This window comes from Suncus etruscus, chromosome 9 (assembly GCF_024139225.1).
Source record: "Suncus etruscus isolate mSunEtr1 chromosome 9, mSunEtr1.pri.cur, whole genome shotgun sequence".
NCBI lineage: Eukaryota > Metazoa > Chordata > Mammalia > Eulipotyphla > Soricidae > Suncus > Suncus etruscus.
Window position 1 is genome coordinate 8,204,065 of NC_064856.1, and position 21,888 is coordinate 8,225,952.

At 45.4% G+C, this 21,888-nt stretch overlaps 1 protein-coding gene across 1 annotated transcript in view; it reads left to right on the forward strand.

Annotated features, from left to right (window-relative positions):
* DNAAF9 (dynein axonemal assembly factor 9) overlaps positions 1-21,888 on the forward strand; it is a 144,523-nt gene that overhangs the window by 88,525 nt on the left and 34,110 nt on the right. Inside the window, exons 23-29 of the mRNA XM_049779489.1 lie at positions 8,236-8,339; positions 13,562-13,708; positions 14,758-14,846; positions 15,603-15,704; positions 16,522-16,639; positions 18,909-18,997; positions 20,393-20,551. Of these exons, the coding sequence (XP_049635446.1) occupies positions 8,236-8,339; positions 13,562-13,708; positions 14,758-14,846; positions 15,603-15,704; positions 16,522-16,639; positions 18,909-18,997; positions 20,393-20,551 (808 nt within the window). The remainder of the gene's footprint in view (positions 1-8,235; positions 8,340-13,561; positions 13,709-14,757; positions 14,847-15,602; positions 15,705-16,521; positions 16,640-18,908; positions 18,998-20,392; positions 20,552-21,888) is intronic.

The following is a 21,888-nucleotide window of genomic DNA, read 5'->3' on the forward strand; positions in this document are numbered from 1 at the left end:
CTCCACTATTGAATAATATCCCCAGATTCTTTTTGTTTGTTTGTTTTTATTTTTTTGTTTGTTTGTTTTTGGGTCACACCTGGCAGTGCTCAGGGATTACTCCTGGCTCTAAGCTCAGAAATCGCTCCTGGCAGGCTCAGGGGACCATATGGGATGCCAGGATTCAAACCACTGTCCTTGCAAATGCCCTACCTCCATGCTATCTCTCTGGCCCCCATATCCCTGGATTCTTTTTTTTTTTTTTTTTTTGGGCCACACCTGTTTGCTCAGGGGTTACTCCTGGCTAAGTGCTCAGAAATCACCCCTGGCTTGGGGGGATCATATGGGACACAGGGGGGATCTAATCGTGGTCCTTCCTTGACTAGCGCTTGCAAGGCAGACACCTTACCTCTAGCGCCACCTTGCCAGCCCGTTCCCTGGATTCTTAAAAATAAAAACATTTCCTAAGGTTGGAGTGATCGCACAATGGGCAGGTTGCTTGCTTGGCAAGGATGACCCAGGTTCAATTCTTAGCATCCCATATGATTCCCTGAGCCTGCACAGGTATGATTTCTGAGCACAGAGCCAGAAGTAACCCCTGAGCACCGCCAGTTGTGGCCCAAAAACCAAAATCAAAACAAAACAAAACAAAACATTTTTTTATGAGTCCTGTTTTTTTTTCCTGCTGAACTTAGTATTTTTGTGGACTAGAGTTTGTAACCTCAGAATTTTGCTCAAGGGGCCGGAGAGATAGCACATCGGTGTTTGCCTTGCAAGCAGCCAATATAGGACCTAAGGTGGTTGGTTCAAATCCCGGCATCCCATATGGTCCCCCCATGCCTGCCAGGAGCTATTTCTGAGCAGATAGCCAGGAGTAATCCCTGAGCACCGCCGGGTGTGGCCCAAAAACAAAAAACAAACAAACAAAAAACAGAATTTTGCTCAATCTTTACTAAACTAATCTTGTATCTGGATAATTTACTCTCGAAAATATTGTCTTCTCCCTGTTCTCAGTTCATTGACTAAGCAGCAGCTCTTGTGTTCACATGAAAAACAAAGAATGTTGAGTTCTGGTTTTTGGTTCAAAAGACTGCTGAGTTAGTTGTTTATGTTACCATGCTATAGTGTGGCTCCTGAATTGTTCCACCTCTCCAGTTTCTGGTGCAGAGGCCCAGGAGTTGGGAACATTTAAAGAAGACACAAAGTGTCTCCATCCTTGGAGAAGACATGTGTGACAGTGTTTCAGTCCTTAGGGGAAGATTGTGTAGAATTCTCAAATCAGGGAGATTGTATGCACAGCAGAGATTGGTTTGCTCTGTTGTAGTTGAGCCAGTTATATTTCCTTAGAATATTTGTCAAAATTAATTTGTTCCTTTTTAGCAAAGGGTCTTTTTAGTGAGGTACTCGGTAGAATCTTTGCATGCTTGTCTTTACATAGTAGTAAAGGACACTTGCTTGCCAGAATACAGTAGGTAGGGCATTTGCCTTACTTAATCCCAAGCATCCCATGTAGTCCCATGGATTAATTTTTGAGCATAGATCCCAGAGTGACCCCTGAACATTGCTGAGTATGGCCTCAACAAAACGTCCCCCCACACACACCAAAAAAATGAGCAAAGGACACAGCCAGGGATTTCTAGGGTCTCATGACTGCCTCTTGTTTATACCAATCCATCAATGTTGAAATCTTTGACAGTTTTCATGTTGGCCTTCCTTGAATGCTTGCCAATTTCATTGCTGTTGTTGTTAACATTCCTCAGTATTGGATGTTTTGTTTTGTTTTGTTCAAATAAAGGCAGATCCTCCTGTAGGCTTTCTCCTCTCCCTCAAGACTTTCATAGGAGTAGAATTAGGGAGAGTGGTAAGAACTGGTTGTGTGAAGAGCACCATAGATCCACAGTTCTTACCAAGTCTCATAATATTTCTCAAATAATTGTTTCTTGGTTTTTGTTGCATAAATTTGGTCCATTTCCAGGAACCTTGAGTGATAGTTTCTGACCTCTTAGTGTAGTTTCATTGCTTTTTTCTAGGGAGTAGATTTCTCCTGGCTTTTTTGAAGTCCCATTCCTGTGGCTTTCTTTGGTGGGGGGAACCCAGCATCACTCCCAAAGATTTTTTGGTTTTGGTTTTTTTTGTTACTTTTCAATAAATGTTTAATATGATTACAAGTGTGTTCATAATATAGGATTTTTTCCACAGATAAAGTTAGTTGTTCATGATTGAGTTACAGTCATACAATGCATAACAGCCTTCACCAGTGTCTCTACTCTAATGGCCCTCTTTGGTCTTTGTGGCAAGCTTCCTACTCTGGATTGGTCCCCCTAATCCTCATCTCTATTGTCACTCCTGGGGAGTTTAGGCCACACTATATGGTCCTGACTATGCTGGAGGATCAACAGAGCTGTACTTCATGGTACTTGGGGAAACCATATGGTGCCAGATATTGAATTTGAGAGTTTCCTGCATGTTTGTATTTCAGTTCAACTGTATTGGAGCAATTTTTCTGGCTTCCTTCAGAACTTGATGATTTTTTTATGTCATTTCTTTTTTTTTTTTTCTTCCTTCAGAACTTCTGAAAGATTTTCAGTTGGTAAAGAATGCTCAGGGCTGGGGCAGGAATCATTCCTGGATAGCTCCAGGGACCATATGCGGTAACAGGGATTGAACCCAATTCAGTGACATGCAAGGGAAAATGCCCTATGCACTGTACTATCTCTGTCCTCAAATAATGTTTTGTTGTTGTCTTTTTTTTTGCTTTGTTTTGGGGCTAAACCCGGTGATACTCAGGGGTTACTCCTGGCTATGTGCTCAGAAATTGCTCCTGGTTTGGGAGACCACATGGGATGCTGGGGGATCAAACTGTGGTTCATCCTAGGCTAGCACGGGCAAGACAGATGCCTACTGCTAGCACCACTGCTCTGGCCCTGGTTTATTGTTGTGTTGTTGTGTTGTTGTTTTTTTAAGTTTCAGATCAGGGGCAGAGAGATATCATGGAGGTAGGGCATTTGTCTTGCATGCAGAAGGATGGTGGTTCAAATCTCCCAGCATCCCATATGGTCCCCCGAGCCTGCCAAGAGCGATTTCTGAGCATAGAGTGGGAGTAACCCCCTGAGCACTGCCGGTTGTGACCCATAAACAAAAAATAAATAAATAAATAAATAAATAAATAAATAAATAAATAAATAAATAAATAAATAAATAAATAAATAAAGTTTTCGATCAGGGCCAGAGAGATAGCTCAACGGTAGAGTGTTTGTCTTGCACACAGCCGATTCAGGATGGACAGTGGTTCGAATTCTGGCATCCCATATGATCCCCCATGCCTGCCAGGAGTAATGTCTGAGTGCAGAGCCAGGAGTTACCCGAGTGCTGCTGGGTGTGGCTCAAAAACCAAAAAAGTAAAAAGTAAAATAAATAAAAAATGTTTAAGAATTTTAGGTTGAAAGGCTGAGAGGATAGCTAAGTAATATGCATATAGGCACTGAGGTTTAATTAGTAGGCATATGTGTACATTTCACACACATTGACCCACACACAGTGAAATGAATCCAGGCATTGCATCTTACTTCCCCAGGATTGATAAGTGCATACTCTTTACAAGACTGGGCTTTTGAAGATTGATTTTTCAGCCAATTATTTGAAGGATGAGAAAAATCTAATCTAAGGGATATATGTGAGACCTGACCATTTTCACGTCTTCGTTTAGCTGATTCTTGTCCAGAACCTGGCCCCATAGTAAGTGCTTGTACAGCACTGTTTGTGGATTTCTCTCTTCCTCTTGTTCCATGTCATTTTGACGTTTCAGAGTTTACAGGGAAAGCAGGATCAGAGGTGACTTCTCTGACTGTTTACCCAGTGCGATGTTGGAATGTGCTCATGATACTTTTCCACAGAGGTGGAGTTTTACGAAACAAGGAGAGACCTAATGCATATATATACTTGTATTTGCCTGCTGATTGGAGACTCAGAAAGTAGAGGAGATGGGGGCAGTTTTCATATAGAAGCAGAAGGATTTCAGCTTGAAAATCAGTACAGAGAATGGCATCCTGAGCAACTGCTAAAAGTGATACATACATGCAAACAAAGCTTTTCATGCCCCGGTTGTTGGGGTTATTGGAGTCGGGTGTGTATGAGGGATACACATAAGGCTTATTCCTGACACCACACACAGGGATCATTCCTGGTGGGTCTCAGGAGCATGTGGTACCAGTCAGTATTCAAACATGGGTTAGCCACTTCAAGGCATTATCTCTGCTCACTGTACTCTCTGTAGCCCCTCATATGCCACCCTTATCCATATCAAGGCTCCTCATCATCCACCATTGCTCCCACCATCCCTTCCAAACTGACACAGTGCTTCCATTTCTCAGAAAAGCATCCTTTCTTCACTGCTCCTGTCTATACTCTAATCATGGCTACAATGATTCAGTTATGAATTCCGTCTCGGCTTCTCTCCCAGAGTCAGCACTGATTCCTTTTGAGAGATTGGAAGACAGCCCTCCCATCACATAAACTCATTCAATTGTGTCATTTTGTTTTTGTTGGTAGGCTGGAGGGTTCTCCAGCAGTGCTAAGAGCTACTAGGCTCAAAAGTTGGATTATTGGCCTAGTGATTCAGTACTGCTCACAACCAGGACTATACACAGAGTAACTTGGGAGCCGTGCAATGCCAGGAATCAAGCCTTAAGCCTGAGGCCTTTTTGTTTTTCTGCTCTTTTTTTGTGTGTGTGGGGGGGGGTGCTGGTTTTTGGGCCACACCTAACGGCGCTTAGGGGTTACTCCTGGCTCTGTGCTCAAAAATCACTCCTGGCAGGCTCAGGGGACCATATGGGATGCCAGGGATCAAACCCGGGTCCATCCTAGGTCGGTCACATGCAAGGCAAACGGCCTACTGCTGTGCTATCTCTGGCCCTTTTTCTTTTTCTTTTTTCTTTTTTTTTTTTTTGATTTTTGGGTCACATCCGGCAGCGCTCATTGCTCCACGCTCAGAAATTGCTCCAGGCAGGCTTGGGGGACCATATGGGATGCCGGAATTCGAACCACTGTCCTTCTGCATGAAAGGCAAACACCCTACCTCTATGCTATCTTTCCGGCCCTGGCCCTTTTTCTTTCTTTTCCTTTTCTTTCTTTCTTTTTTTTTTGAACAACTGAGAACTTTAAATGTGGATTGGCATTAAATGTGCCCACAAAAACACTAATCAAGAGATTTATTCATATTGTGGTTCTATTAGCAAATGTCTACTGGTCCAGCCATGCAGAGTCAAGAATAAGAGTATGAAATAAGAAATTAAAATAAGGGCTGGAGAGATAGTATGGAGGTAAGGCATTTGCCTTCCATGTTGAAGGACAGTGGTTCGAATCTCAGCATCCCATATGGTCCCCCAAGCCTGCCAGGATTGATTTTTGAGTATAGAGCCAGGAGTAACCCCTAAGCATAGCTGGGTATGATCCAAAAAACAAAAACAAAAACAAAAAAATTAAAGTGAAGGGCCTGGGGCCAGAGAGATAGCATGGAGGTAAGGCGTTTGCCCTGCATGCAGAAGGACTGTGGTTCAAATCCCGGTGCCCCATATGGTCCCACGAGCCTGCCAGGAGCGATTTGTAAGCATAGAGCCAGAAGTAACACCTGAGCGCTGCCAGGTGTGACCCCCTCCCCCCCCCCCCGCCAAAAAAAAGTCCATAAAATGAGGGGCCAGAGCAGTGACACAAGCTGTAGGTCTTTTGCCTTGTACATGCTAACCTAGGACTGACTGTGATTTGATCCCCTGGCACGTCTCATATGGTCCCCAACCCAGAGGCGATTTATGAGAGCATAGCCAGGAGTAACCCCTGAGCGCCACTGGGTGTAGTCCAAAAAGAAATGAAAAGAAAAAGAAAAGAAATTAAAATGAAAGCAAATTGCCTAGGAAGGGAGGAAGGGAAGGAGGGAGGAAGGGATAGGAAGGAAGGAAGGAAGGAAGGAAGGAAGGAAGGAAGGAAGGAAGGAAGGAAGGAAGGAAGGAAGGAAGGAAGGGAGGGAGGGAGGGAGGGAGGGAGGGAGGGAGGGAGGGAGGGAGGGAGGGAGGGAGGGAAGATAAGAAGGAAGGGAGGGAAGAGGGGAGGGAGGGTTAGGGGCTGGAGTGATAGCACAGTGGGAGGGCTTTTGCCTTGCACATGGCCAACCCAGGACAGACTCTGGTTTGATTCCTGATATCCCATATGGTCCCCTGAGCCTGCCAGTAGTGATTTCTGAGCACAGAGCCAGGAATACCCCTGAGCACCACCGGGTGTGAACCAAAAACAAAAAACAAAAAAAAAAGAAGTGCTAGAAAGGAAGAAAGAAGAAAAAGAAGAAAGGGAGGGAAGAAGGGAAGGAGGGAGATAAAAAATAAAGAGGGGCTGGAGAGATAGCACAGCAGTAGGGCGTTTTCCTTGTACACAGCTGATCTAGGACGATGGTGGTTTGAATTCCGACATCCCATATGGTCTCCAGAGCCTGCCAGTGGTAATTTCTGAGCGTGGAGCCAGGATTGACCCCTGAGCGCGCCGGGTGTGACCCAAAAACAAAAAAAAAAAAAAGAAAAGAAAAGAAAAGAAAAGAAAAGATAGCAACAATGACAATCTATGAAACTAAACTGCTTGAAAAATACAAACTGGGGATGGGATGGAGCGATAACACAGCTGTAGGGTGTTTGCCTTGCACGCAGCCAACACAGGACAACCTTTGTTCGATTCCTGGCATCCCATATGGTCCCTTGTGCCTGCCAGGAGCGATTTCTGAGCATAGAGTCAGGATTGACCCGTGAGTACTGCCGGGTGTGACCCCAAAACCAAAAATGAATAAAGAAATCAAGAAATCAAGAAAGGAAGAAGGAAAGAAGTGAAGGGAGTGAAAGAAAGTGAAATAAAATGAAGGAAAGGAAAGAGAGATAGAAAGGAAAAAAGGGAGGAAGGAATCAAGCCTGAGGCTTCTTACCTGCCAGGCATATGCCCTAACCTTTTGAACTATCTGGGAGTCACTTCCAGGAGTCTTGGAGGAGGACGCAGTGCAGTACTAGAGACTGAACCCAGGCATCCCAGTGCCCTTCAGCTCTCTTTCAGATGCCTAGTTTATCTTTCTTTTTTTTTTGGTTTTTGAGTCACACCCGGCGGTGCTCAGAGGTTACTCCTGGCTGTCTGCTCAGAAATAGCTCCTGGCAGGCACAGGGGACCATATGGGACACCCGGGATTCGAACCAACCACCTTTGGTCCTGGATCGGCTGCTTGCAAGGCAAACACCGCTGTGCTATCTCTCCGGGCCCATGCCTAGTTTTTCTACTTTTTGTTTTGTTTTGTTTTGGGGCCACATCTGGCATGCTCAGAACTCCTGGTGGTGCAAGGGGGTCCCTATGAAATATCAAATATTGAACCTGTGTCAGCTGCTTGCAAGGGTAATGCCCTGTTGCAAGTCAGCCCCTGAAGAGGTTGACTGATGGAGGGATGGAGGATGAGGTCTTTCCCCTCCAGCTCACGTCTGCCACCTTGTTCAGCCAGCGGTTCTGAGGTGAAGTGGTGGGTAAACAGCTCGCAGACAGTCAGGCTTGTGGAAATATTAGCTTTATTCGGTGGACAAGACTGAAGTCCAAAGCCTCAGCATCAGTTCCAGCAAAAAGCCTCTCTCCTTCCACAGACCCTTGTTTTTATCCCCCAGAATCAGGTACCACCCAATGGTGGAAGCAGAATCAGGTACCACCCTAGGGTGGGGGCAGAATGCCAGATCACACCCTAGGGTAGGGCACAATCACTGATCAGGGTAGGGTCAGTAACATAATAATCCCATAAAATGTTTACATACGGGGCGGGCAGTGGCGCTAGAGGTAAGGTGCCTGCCTTGCCTGCGCTAGCCTTGGACAGACCACGGTTCGATCCCCCGGCATCCCATATGGTCCCCCAAGCCAGGAGCGACTTCTGAGTGCATAGCCAGGAGTAACCCCTGAGCATCACCGGGTGTGGCCCAAAAACAAACAAAAAAAAATGTTTACATACACAACAATGTCCTACCTGCTGTGCTGTCAGACTAGTCCCTGATTTTGTCTAATAAATATACAAAGATTTTAATGCCTCATTTCTAGAATCTCACTGAAATTCTAGGAAGCTATAATAAATACATTGACTTCCTCAGAACATGGGACTGAAAAGTGACATAACATAGCTAGCCTCAACTCTGGCTTGCTCTCATACCTGCAGAACGTACACTGGGATCTAGCCTTCATACTGACCAGCTCTTTTCCTTCCAGGAAAATTATATTTATTCTCTAATGGCCTCCTGTTTTCTCATCGCCATCATGGAAGTATCATCATTTCCAAAGATCACATGAACTCCATTTCATTCTATGATGGGGTAAGTATTTTAACAGCTTATGTCTTTCAGAAAGTCACTCATAGTTCTTAGTAATATAGTAATAATAAGAACTCGTAGTTCTTAGAACTCATAGTTCTCATGTAATTTCTTTTTTTTATTTTATTAATAATTTTTATTGTGATTAAAGTGGATTACAAATCTTTCACAGTAATATTTTAGGAACATAGCGGCATTGAACCCAGGGCATTCCCACCACCAGTGTTGTCGTCTAACCCTGTTCCCTGTTCCCAGCATGCATCCTATATACCCCCCTCCTTTGCACCCCCCCCCCCCCCCGGCTGCTAGTATAATTGGTCCCCTCTGTGTCTAGCTTATTGTAAAATGGGTATTGATTCTGTTGTCATTGGCTTTGGATTTGGTGTTTAAGAGAAAACCATGTATGGGGCCGGAGAGATAGCATGGAGGTAAGGCGTTTGCCTTTCATGCAGGAGGTCATCGGTTCAAATCCCGGCGTCCCATATGGTCCCCCGTGCCTGCCAGGAGCAATTTCTGAGCCTGGAGCCAGGAATAACCCCTGAGCACTGCCGGGTGTGACCCAAAAACCAAAAAAAAAAAAAAAAAAAAAAAAAAAAAGAGAAAACCATGTAATTTCTGACTGCTTTCTATCACTGTGGATATGGGCATCTTCACTGTACTGGTAACAAGAAAGATCTAGCTAGGCCTCCATCAGGCTCACATGAGACTTACTAACCTTTTACTGTCACGTAGTAGCAAAGGGGCTTAGTTAGAAAGGGTTTAAGGATCCTAAACTACCATACTGGTATGTTTCCCTTACATAACTAATTCATCCTAAAGGGGATTAGAAGAGATTAGCACAGCGGTAGGGCATTTGCCTTGTATGCGCTAGACCCAGAACGGACCTGGGTTCAATTCCCAGCATTCCATATGGTCTCCTGAGCCTGTCAGGGGTGATTTCTGAGCAAAGAGCCAGGAGTAACCCCAGAGCACTGCAGGTGTGTCCCAAAAGGGGCAGAGAGATAGCATGGAGGTAGAGCCTTTGCCTTGCGTGCAGAAGGATGGCGGTTCAAATGCCAGGAGCGATTTCTGAGCTTAGAGCCAGGAGTAACCCCTGAGCGGTACTGGGTGTGACCAAAGAAAAAAAGAAAAAAAAAAAAAAAAGAAAGTGGCTCCTTGATGACCTCCAGCACTTTCCATTTAAAAACTGGAAAGATGGGCCCGGAGAGATAGCACAGCGGTGTTTGCCTTGCAAGCGGCTGATCCAGGACCAAAGGTGGTTGGTTCAAATCCCGGTGTCCCATATGGTCCCCCGTGCCTGCCAGGAGCGATTTCTGAGCAGACAGCTAGGAGTAACCCCTGAGCACCGCCGGGTGTGACCCAAAAACCAAAAAAAAAAAAAAACTGGAAAGATACAGAAAGCAGGATTTCTAACTACAGAAACTTGACAGCAACCACCGTGATTGTAAAGAGCTTTTTCTGGGACCACAGAGAAAGACTCTGGGTTTGGACAACTTAGTATGCCTGGAGCCTGCAGTTGGTCTTATGCACGCGCACTCGAGCGTGTAAGGTCTTACTGTTTTGTTTTGTTTTGTTTTTTGTTTTTGTTGTTTTTGGGTCACACCTGGCGGTGCTCAGGGGTTACTCCTGGCTGTCTGCTCAGAAATAGCTCCTGGCAGGCACGGGGGACCATATGGGACACCGGGATTCGAACCAACCACCTTTGGTCCTGGATCGGCTGCTTGCAAGGCAAACGCTGATGTGCTATCTCTGCGGGCCCAGGTCTCCCTGTTTTTAAGCCAAAGGCTTTTTTCTTTCTATTTTCCCAATATTTTGCTGTGCCTATGCATTCAACAACAACTGCCACACACACACACACACACACACACACACACACACACACACACACTCCCAATATTTTGCTGTGCCTATGCATTCAACAACTGCCACACACACACACACACATACACACACACACACACACACACACACCTTGCTATCTCTGTAGGCCCAGGTCTCCCTGTTTTTAAGCCAAAGGCTTTTTCTTTTTTTTTTTTTTTTTTGGTTTTTCGGACCACACCCGTTTGATGCTCAGTGGTTACTCCTGGCAAGTGCTCAGAAATTGCTCCTGGCTTGGGGGGGCCATATGGGACGCCTGGGGATCGAACCGTGGTCCTTGGCTAGCGCGTGCAAGGCAGACACCTTACCTCTAGCACCACCTGCCACCTCACCGGCCCCTATTTTTTATCTCTTATCTTAAAAAAAAAAAAAGAGCCCCGGTGTCCCATATGGTCCCTCCATGCCTGCCAGGAGCTATTTCTGAGCAGACAGCCAGGAGTAACCCCTGAGCAACGCCAGGTGTGACCCAAAAAAACAAAAAGACAAAAAAAAAAAAAAAAGAGCTTGGACCGGAGAGAGAACAGTGATAGGGTGTTGCCTTGCACAAAGCCGATTCAGGATAGTTTGAATACTGGCATTCCATATGGTCCCCGAGCCTGCCAGGGGCGATTTCTAGTGCAGAGCCAGGAGTAACCCCTGAGTGCCTGAGCACCACTGGGTGTGATCGAAAAGCCAAAAACGAAAACAAAAATAAATAAATAAATAAAGATTACTAAACCATCTGCTATTGTATTAATGACTTTATTGGATATATAATAATTTTCACAAATATAATTGCTACTGAACTCCTTTTTCTTCTCTTCCATTTTATTTTTTATTTTCTTTCTATATTTTATTCAATAACTTTGTTTTCCCTTATCTTGAAACAAATGTAATATGATCAGTTATGTCAACTATGTGATACATTTTTTTAAATAAAAAAATTAAAAACTGGAAAGAAGGGGCTAGAGAGATAGCACAGTGGTGGGACATTTGCCTTGTATGCTGCCAACCAGGAGGGACCCAGTTCAATTCCCAGCATTTATCTCATATCTCATATCTCATATCCCAGCCTGCCAGGGGTGATTTCTGAATGCAGAGTTAGGAGTGACCCCTGAGCACCGCTGAGTGTGGCCCAGCAATCAATCAATCAATTAATAAAGTTTAAAATTAAAAATAAAGGGGCTGGAGAAATAGCATGAGGTAGGGCATTTGCCTTGCATGCAGAAGGACAGTGGTTTGAGTCCTGGCATTCCACATGGTCCCTCAAGCCTGCCAGGAGTGATTTCTGAGCATAGAACCAGGAGGGACCCCTGAGCACGGCTGGGTGTGACGCAAAAATAAATAAATAAATAAATAAAAAACAGGATGGGGCCGGAGAGATAGCACAGTGGTAAGGCATTTGCCTTGCATGCGGAAGGACGGCGGTTCAAATCCCAGCATCTCATATGGTCCCCCGAGCCTGCCAGGAGCGATTTCCAAGCACAGAGCCAGGAATAGTCTCTGAGCGCTGCCAGGTATGACCCCCCAAAAAAAAGTGGGGCTGGAGAGATAGCATGAGGTAAGGCATCTGCCTTTCATGTAGAAGGACGGAGGTTCGAATCCCGGCATCCCATATGGTCCCCGAGCCTGCCAGGAGCTATTTCTGAGCATGAAGCCAGGTGTAACCCCTGAGCGCTGCCAGGTGTGACCCCCCAAAAACCCAGAAATTAAATAAAATAAAAAAAATAAAAAACAGGAAAGAAGAGGGGGCAAAATGATAGCACAATGTCTCCATTTGCCTTGCATGCAGCTGACCTGGGTTCAATCCCCAGCATCCCATATGTTCCTCAAAGCTTGATAGGAGTGATTTCTAAGCACAGAGCCAGGAGTGACCCCTGATCACCACTAGGTATGGCCAAAAACAAACAAAAATGAGGGGGCGGGGAGAGAGACTATAAAGAGATAGTTCAATGGGCCTGAGCACAGGCTTTGTACCCACTGGCACCATACGTCCCTGAAGCACTGCCAGGAGGGATTCCCCAAGCACAGAGCCAGGAATATCTAGATCAAACTGCCCATGTGGGCCCTAAACCAGAAAAAGAAAGGAAAAAAAAAAAAGACAGAAGTTGTTTCCTGTAAAATCAGTAGAACACCATTCACCCATTAGCATGGAACAGAGTTGTAAGCCAGTCTAAGAGGAACAGAAATGACTGTTTTTTCCCCTGAGGGCTTAACTTCATGTAGTCAACTCCAGTTAAGTTTTTCACTCCCAGAACTACCCTTGAGCTTCACCCTCAACAATTCCTCTTCTCCTTAGAGGGAGAAAAAGTAGCAGAGTTTCCCCTGTTCGCCCTTGAAGACAGTTTGTCTTCAAGAATTCAAGGGGCAGGGGCCGGAGAGATAGCATGGAGGTAAGGCTTTTGCCTTGCATGCAAAGGGATGGTGATTCGAATCCCAGCATCCTGCATGGTCCCCCGAGCCTGCCAGGAGCAATTTCTGAGCATAGAGCAGGAGTAATCCCTTAGCACTACCGAGTGTGACCCCCCCCTCAAAACAAACAAACAAACAAAAAGAATTCAGGGGGCAGAGTGAGTACAGAGGGAGGGTTAATTGCCTTGCACAATTGACCTGAGTTAAACCCCCACCACCCACGATGTTTCTCTGAGTCCTGCCAAAAGTGATCCTTAAGCACAGAGCCAGGAGTAAGCCAAGAAGCACCGCTGGGTGTGTCCATGTTTCTTTTCTTCCCTCAAAAAAAAAAATAATCTTGGTGATGTTTTCTATTTAAGAGAAAAGATCTTTGGTTTCTTATATCATGTATAATTAGTCATGGAAACTCACATGTTTTTGTTTTTGTTTTTGTTTTTGTTTGGAAACTCACATCTTAAAAATCCCCAGTAAGGAGGCCAGAGAAATAGCACAGGGGTAGGGCATTTATTTGCCTTGCACGCAATCAGGCGGTGGTTCTATTCCCAGCATCCCATATGATTCCCCGTACCTGCCAGGAGTGATTTTTTTTTTGGGGGGGGGGGGTTGGGAGTAGACGCACACCTGGTGACGCTCAGGCGTTACTCCTGGCTATGTGCTCAGAAATCGCTCCTGGCTTGGGGGACTATATAGGATGCTGGGGGTTCAAACCGCAGTCCGTCCTAGGATAGCGCTAGTAATGCAAGCCCTACTGTTTGTGCCACCGTGGAGCAATTTCTGAGTGCAGAGCCAGGAGTAAACCCTGAGCGCTACCGTGTGTGACCCAAAAACCAATAAAAGAAAAAGAAGTAAGCCAGTTAATGTGAAATTAATTACAGTGAAATTTATGTGTCCTGACAGAAGTTGTATGGATTGGTATCCTAAATAACTTTTCTCTTATTGTTCCTTTTTTCCCTTAGGATTCTACCAGTACCGTGGCTGCCCTTCTGATTAGCTACAAACACTCTCTGCTTCCTCATCTCCCAGTCCATTTCCATGGGTCAAGCCGTTTTCTGATGATTGCCCTTTTCCCCAAATCAAAGATATACCAAACGTTTTACTCAGAGGTAACAGCAATCATTATTTGGCAAAACTGACTACTACTAGCATTTAAGTTTTTGAAGTTGTCTTAGTTGTCTCTGCTGTTTTTGATGCCAAGAATAAAACTCAGTACCACATTTATGTGAGACGTGAGCTTTGCCACTGCACTATATCTCTGGCCACATTTCCCTGGTGGTGTCAGTGGTGAAGACTAGAGTGAAGTAATTGAAAAAAGGAATTGGAAGAACTGCTTTCTAATCCCTTTGGATCCAAGAATGTGTTCTTGCCATTGTAGAATGACTGCCTAAAGGCTTGTCAGCTTCTAAGAAAAATCTTTGCTCCCTTTTAATCCTAATTAGACTTATTTTCCTTTTAGCTCTTGTACTGTGGGGCCCTACCTACTGCATTAAAGCTCTCCCCACTAAAGTTCTGCCTCCCAGTTTACACTGTTCTGTCCCTTGATTGGTCCCTCCCCTCCCCCCAACAACCGCGCCCCCCCCCCCCCCCCGCCTCCTGCAGGCTACAGTGCGTTGGCTCTCAGCACTGAATGCTGAAGGGATCAGCAATACTGCTTATTATGTTTTAGACAATCCACTAGAAATGAAGTAGCAGCCAACACCTAGCGGATAGGCAACCACAGGACTAATGGGAACACTTGGAAAGGTGTGGTTGCAGGTGCCTTTCCTGAGCTGTCTTGGAGTCTTAGCACCTAACAAGGAGCCCTTCAGGGTTTCCCCAGTCTCTGGCATGAGTTGCTTGGACTGCTGCTTCTTTCTGGCCCTACTGTCCCTGGAAGGAACAGGGCTGTGCTGCCAGAACAGTGTTACCTGACACCTTCCTCCATGTTTCCGGCCCCTGTGGGAGCAGAATTCCTGAGAGAGGAACCCAGAAAGTCAGGCTTTGAAAAGTACAGAACAGAAGTGCTTCAGGCATCTCTTTTTGAAAGCTTGTTTGTTAAGATGTTTCCTCTATGTACTCACAGTTTAGATTTTCAACAGCCATCAAATCCCCATGTGGATTCCATATCCTGTTGTTGGGTTTAAAGTGTTCTTTGCTCAAATTCTGTTTTGTTTAGGTCTTCTCCCCCTGGCAACAGCAGACTAACTCAGGGATTTCTTTAAAAGTGATCCAGGAAGATGGATTATCTGTGGAACAAAAGAGATTGTAAGTGGCTGCCTTGGATGTTTGTGCTTGTTTCCCTGAGCTGTGGGTCTGCTCCCTGCAGGATGACAGGGGTTATATAACATGGATCATGGCTTCAGAAAGAGCCTATGTAGTCAGTCCAGTGCTGCCAGCTTGCAGGTAGCCAGTGCCTTTGGGTAAATAAAAGCCAAGAGAGACGAAATCCACTAAGAACCAGAAACCCACTGTATCTCCAAGGGATTTGTGAAACCTCTCTAAGCACACCAGCTGTCATGCTCTAAGCTCATTTTGTTTTTCATTGAGCCACATGTTTTGGAAGAGTTAACCCAGGCTTGGAGTCTGACTTGAAAGCACCAAACTGAAGTGTGTATGCTGCTGCTGGATAGATAATACAGGAGTAGGGTGCTCGTTCACCTTGCAATGTGGCCGACCCAGTCACCATATATGGTCCCTTGAGTATTGATAGGAATGATTTTTGATTATAGAGCTAGGAGTAAAACCTCACCACTGCCACATATGGCCAAAAATAAATAAGTTGAAGTTATAGGACAGTGATATGCCACTAACCGTGCACATGACCAATCTGTGTTCAGTCCCTATTCCCAGCATCCCATGTGGTCCCTTGAGCCCCACCAGAAATAACTCCTGAGCACAGAGCCAGGAGTCACCCCTGAGTGTCACCAGATTTGGCCCCCAAACAAAAGCAAATGAAATTGATAAATAACACATGTGATGTAGGGAGACAGAATTCTAATCTGTGAGCTCTTGTTATTCCAGACATTCCATTGCACAGAAGCGCTTCAGTGTCTTGAACCTTTCAGTTGGAGAAAAATGGAATCCTCTAAAGCTACTCTCAGCCAAACTCCCACAGCTGGACTCGTGAGCACTTGTTTTCTGTTTGTAGATATTTATGTTCCAGCTTTTTAAATGTCCATATCAGCACAGCTGGAATGAAGCTCGCTGGTAGAGCACTTGCTTTGCATGTGTGAGGTTCTGGGTTTGATTCCCAGCAGCACATGCCCCCTTGAACAAAGAATGATTCCCAAGAGTAAGAATAGCCTCCAGACTTAGATGAGTGTGGCCCAGTAAAAACAAAACAAAATAGGGGCCAGAGAGATCGCATGGAGGGTAAGGCATTTGCCTTTCATGCAGAAAGTCATCAGTTTGAATCCCGGTGTCCCATATAGTCCCCCGAGCCTGCCAGGAGGATTTCTGAGCATAGAGCCAGGAGTAACCCCTGAGCGATGCCGGGTGTGACCCCCCCCCCAAAAAAGTAAATAAATAAAAACAAAACAAAAGAAATTAAATGTTAAAAAAAAAACACCCTAGGGCCATTTGACTTGCCTGTGGTGGACCAGGGTTTAATTCCTGGTATTTTATATAGTCCCCCCAACACCACCTGGAGTAATCCTGAATGAATAGCCAGGTGCATCACTAAATGTGGCCTCCCCTCCAAAAGGGAAAAAACCTCCAAATACCTCAGAGTTGGTTTTACTAAGTTTTTTTTTTCCCATAATCCCCTCTTAGGTATTCTTATTTAAGGTGGTAGGGACACACCATGTAAAATTTTATTCTCTGCAGAGAATATCCCTAAGGCTTCTTTTCAGCATTTAAATAAGGCATTTTTCATGTGACTAGGCACTTTTAAGCACGGCTGGTGAAGGTAATGTAATAGCATTGTCTTTGTTCTTTCTAGATTTCTCCAGAGTTTTGCTATTGGCAGCATTAGTCAGGAGCCTGTGATGAGGATCCATCTCCCTGTCCTGCTGCAGCAAGCTACTGCCAGCTCTTCTCCAAGACTAGAAAATGACAAGGTAGAGGAGCTCAGTGCATGTCGCATGTTCACAGGCACATGATCCTGATATCCTGCCTCCGATCTGTGTTGTATCAAGAGTTATCCAAGCAGCTTCCCTTTTAGAAGCTGCTCCCAACCTTGTGTGTTGCCATACCAATATACATCATGGAGCCCACTCTGCAGTGGCTCTATATATATGTCCACACTAACCCTGGCCAGACCCCAGCGGAGTGACGCAATGCTGGCATTTTGCCAGGCCCTCCCCTTACTTTCAAACCAGGTCCTTCAACAGTTGTTTCATGAGATCAGCTCTTTGTTGTGGTGACAAAGACTCTTTTGGCTGTCAGTGACACACTGAACCTAGTGAAGTGGGAACACCGTGTTAGTCAGGAGTAGCTGGCATCAGCTGGGTAAGGTGATATCTGATAAACATTGTCTTCTTCAGAGTTGATTTTATCTGCTCATACCTCATGCTCCCTTGTCTGTGCCCAACGTTTATTTGGAGCTGAATGTCTTAAATATACTCAAAGAGGGCTTTTGTTTCCATTCAGTCTGGAAGTCAGCTGTAGAAGTTTATACAAGAATGACTTGCCATAGAACATGTGACTTACATGTGCACATCCCTGGATTTGGTTTCTAGTGCACATAGAACCCCCACTCACCATCCCTTAGCACAGCTAATGTGGGCCTGGTGGTCGCTGAGCACAGCCGGACCCATGGTTCTCACAAAAAATAACAAAATATATATAGAATCACTAATCAGTAGAAACATTATTTGTTTTTCTAGACAAGATTTTAGGAACTAGGGGCCGGGAGAGATAGCACAGCGGCGTTTGCCTTGCAAGCAGCCGATCCAGGACCAAAGGTGGTTGGTTCGAATCCCGGTGTCCCATATGGTCCCCCGTGCCTGCCAGGAGCTATTTCTGAGCAGACAGCCAGGAGTAACCCCTGAGCACCGCCGGGTGTGGCCCAAAAACCAAAACCAAAAACAAAACAAAACAAAAAAAAATTTTAGGAACTAGAGATATAGTAGAGCAGGTAAGGTTGTTTTATTTTTGCATGCAATCAACATCACTTATGATCCCCTGAGCACCACTAGCTGTGGCCAGACCCCCAAAATTTAGGGGGAGGAGAGCCATGCCCAGTGGTGCTCAGAGCTTACTCCTGTCTCTTTGCTCAAGGGTCACTCCTGGTGAGGCTTTGGGGAACCCTATGTTGTGCCAGGATTGAACTAGGGTCTGCTATATGCAAGGCAAGTGACTTAACCACTATACTCTCTCTGACCCCAGACCCCAATTATTTTTAAAATGAAAAACCTTAACATTTTCACTTATTATATATTTTAAAGGCTTGTACAACTGGTCAGGAGATAACTGACTGTAAGTGTATATGCTGTGATTTGAAAGACTATGCCTAGGCCCTGAGGAGTCAGAACCAAGATGGGTACTTTGGGAGAAGGAGAAACAAAAACCCTGAGTGCCTCCTGGTGTGACCCAAAAAACAAACAAACAAACAAAAGAAATCACTCTTGGCAGGCTCAGGTGACCACATGGGATGTCGGGGCTTGATCCTGAGTCTGCCACATGCAAGGCAAACTCCATATTCGATGGGATATCACTCCAACCCCTCTGCCCAGTTTTGTTTGTTTGTTTTTGGGTTACGTACGGCAGCGCTCAGAGGTTACTCCTGGAAGATTCAGGGACCATATGGGATGCTGGGATTCAAACCACCAACCTTCTGCATGAAAAGCAAACTCCTTACCTCTGTGCTATCTCTCTGGCCCCTCTCTCTGCCCAATATCTTCTTTTTTTTTTTTTTTTTGGTTTTTCAGGCCACACCCGTTTGATGCTCAGGGGTTACTCCTGGCTATGCACTCAGAAATTGCCCCTGGCTTGAGGGGACCATATGGGACGCGGGGGGATCGAACCACGGTCCTTCCTTGGCTAGCGCTTGCAAGACAGACACCTTACCTCTAGCGCCACCTCGCCGGCTCTGCGCAATATCTTAACTTATTGTCTATACCCTGTTCCACAAACAGAAGTTATAATAGTGATATAATATCTTGTAAGGATTTTTCTGTGTGCACAGTGCTGATCTGAGCATCTTGCATAGCTACACCTACCAACAAAGTAGGTTTTTTTTGTTAGCCCAAGATCACACAGCTAGTGAGTGGAGGTGCTAAGTTTCAAACCCTACAAAACCTGGTCCCAGAAGTCAGTTTGCATACCTTCCTGACACAGTGCTGCCTTCCAGTTGAATCACAAACCTACAACTTTTCTTTCATGCAGATGATTATCAACATTATAACTGGTCTCCCAGGCTGTTATGCTAGCGAGCTCGGTGCTTTTCTGGTCACGCTGCATAAGGAATATGGCAGGTTAGTATGGCTGCTGCCTTTATTTGGGGGAGAAAGGGTTGGTTTCTAGGCCTGCTTACACACCAGGAAACCTATGACATGTGCTCATCCTTCATGTAACTGGTCTCAGCACAATAGTAGACAGTCATTCACTCATATGTTCACCTAACACATACGTTGAGCACTTCTTGTGTGCCTGGTACTGTTATAAGTGTGGGGGGAACTCATCAGTGAGGCAGACTAGAAAATATCTGTCCTCATCAAGTTCACAGTCTAGTTTGTGGAGACAGGGAATTAGCCAGATAAGGAAAGTAGTACCCCCAAAAAAAGAGACCCAAACTTTATCAATCTAAGGCAGGCTGGGGGGCAGTATGCAGTGGGTAGTATGGGATACAGTTGAGGAACATTGGTGGAGGGAGGTCAATACTGGTGTGGGATTGGCCCTGATCATTGTATGTATGAAATCCAACTATGAAGGGCATTGAAACACAACGATTTCAATTAAAAAAAATAATTTTTTTTTTTGGTCATTGGGTCACACCCAGCAATGCTCAGGGGTTACTCCTGGCTCTATGCTCAGTAATCGCTCCTGGCAGGCTTGGGGGACCATATGGGATTGCCGGGATTCGAACCATTGTCCTGCATGCAAAGCAAATGCCTTAACTGCATGCTATCTCTCTGGTCCCAATAAAAATAAAAAAAAAAAAAAAGTGCTATGGAGAAAAGAAGAATACAAATAGTGCCAGGCTGGGAGATGGTTTCTGTTGTGTTTTTTTTTTTTTCGGCCATACCCTTATGATGCTCAGGGGTTACTCCTGGCTACATGCTCAGAAATTGCTCCTGGCTTGGGGGGATCATATGGGATGCCGGGGGATCGAACCCTGGTCCTTTCCTTGGCTACTGCTTGCAAGGCACGCACCTTTCCTCTAGCGCCACCTCGACGGAGCAATTTCTTTTTCTTTTCTTTCTTTCTTTTTTTTTTTTTTTGGTTTTTGGGCCACACCCGGTGGTGCTCAGGGGTTACTCCTGCTCAGAAATAGCTCCTGGCAGGCACGGGGGACCATATGGGACACCAGGATTCGAACCAACCACCTTAGGTCCTGGATCAGCTGCTTGCAAGGCAAACACCATTGTGCTATCTCTCTGGGCCCGACAGGAGCAATTTCTAAGCATAGAGCCAGGAGTAACCCCTGAATGCCGCCCAGGGTTTTTGTTTTTTTTTTTTGGTGTGGCCCCTCCAAAAAGTCTTTCTCTAAAGGCAAGTGTTCATGGCCTTTCATAACCTTTTTCCCTGTGACAAGGTTTCCTATCAAAAGCTGCCAGTAGTTATGGTTTTAGGTTACTGGACTTATAGCCCAACTAATGCCCTCATCCTTTCTCTGTAGTACCAGAATAACTTTCTTCTGCCATTTTCAGGTGGCTGGTGTACCGCCAAATCTTGGACAGCTCCAACTGCTTCCGTGCTGCCCACTTCCAGAGATTCCTTTCAAGTGCTATGGAGGCACAACAGAATCGTTCAGCCCGCCATTCAGCCCACACCCGCAAGAAGACCAGGCTGTTGGTGGTCTTACAAGGGTAAGCGAGACTGCTGGGGGCTTGGGAGGGGGGAACCTCACCATGCCTGTTTGGACATGTGTGGTTAACCCAAGCCATCAAACCAGCCACCCAGGCATGAGCAGCCTATGCAACACAGAGCAATTACCAACAGGCCGTCACTCTCCTGTGTTTGGCTTTACCATCCTATCCCCAGAAGGCTGGAAAATGGGCAGGGCTTTTTTGCTAGTCCCGGAACAGTTGTGACACTTCACCTCTTCTACTCAGACCTCCTTCCTTCCCAATGTGGAGTTGCAGAAAGTGCCCTCATGTTCTTCAGCCTCTACCCCCACCTGCCTTGGCAGTTAGTGGATTTCCTAAGACCTTCAGTGAGGAGCATGTCTTGTACAGCTGGGCCAGGGGCTCTTTCTGAAGGCATTTTTCACAGAGTGTGGGGGACCGCTCCAGCTACCTTAGGGAAAGAAGTCTCTTTCTCTCTTTATGTTTTTTTCAGAGGAAGGGTACTTACTTTCTATTAATTGGCTGAGATATTATTCTATAATATTCATACTTAATGAGATGCAAGAGGACTGCAGTATATGAGATTATTATCTCTAATCTTTGTGGAATAGAAAAAAATTCTAAATCTATGCACTTGAGTTATTTAAGAGAAATTCACCAAGTCCTTTGTTCAGTTGTTCCAAAGCCCCATAGTTCTAGGCTGAAGCTTCAGTTTGCTCAATATGGGGCACTCTGCCTTATTTTAAACTAAATGGAGTGAACAAAGTCAGGTGTCCTATACTTAAGCAGCGCCATCCACTTCCTATATGAGGCAGGATCCTGGTTGACTGGAAGCCACATTTCTCTAAGGAACCTCTCTTGACCCATTCTAAGGGCTTCCAAAAAGGACCTCCATACAGACCAGTTACTACCTCAAAGAGAATGTGCATCTCTGAGCACTGCTGTGTATGACCCCAAAAACAAATAAAACAAGAGCATATACTAGGTCAGAAAATCATAACCTGTGTTACTCCTCTCTGGTGGTGTTATGCTTGGGAATAAAGCAGCTCTTGGCATTCTCATAAGTGCTTTTGTATCATGCTATGTATTTCTTGTGCTCAGAATAATAAATATTTGCATTATCTAATTATTTCCAGTAAAAAATTGATCTAGATGCAAAGCTATGTTTGGTCTTGTGGATAATGATGTGCATTGGTGGAATGCTGGCCAGGGGTCCTGAGACGGGGGGGGGGGGGGGGGTAGGAATGTGCAGCCCACCATTCCATTGTTCTCACACCTGCCCAGACTTCCCTGTGTTGTCCTTGCGGGCTGAAGTCATGGAACCCTCAGAAGTGTTTGGGCTTGAAATCAATCGCTAA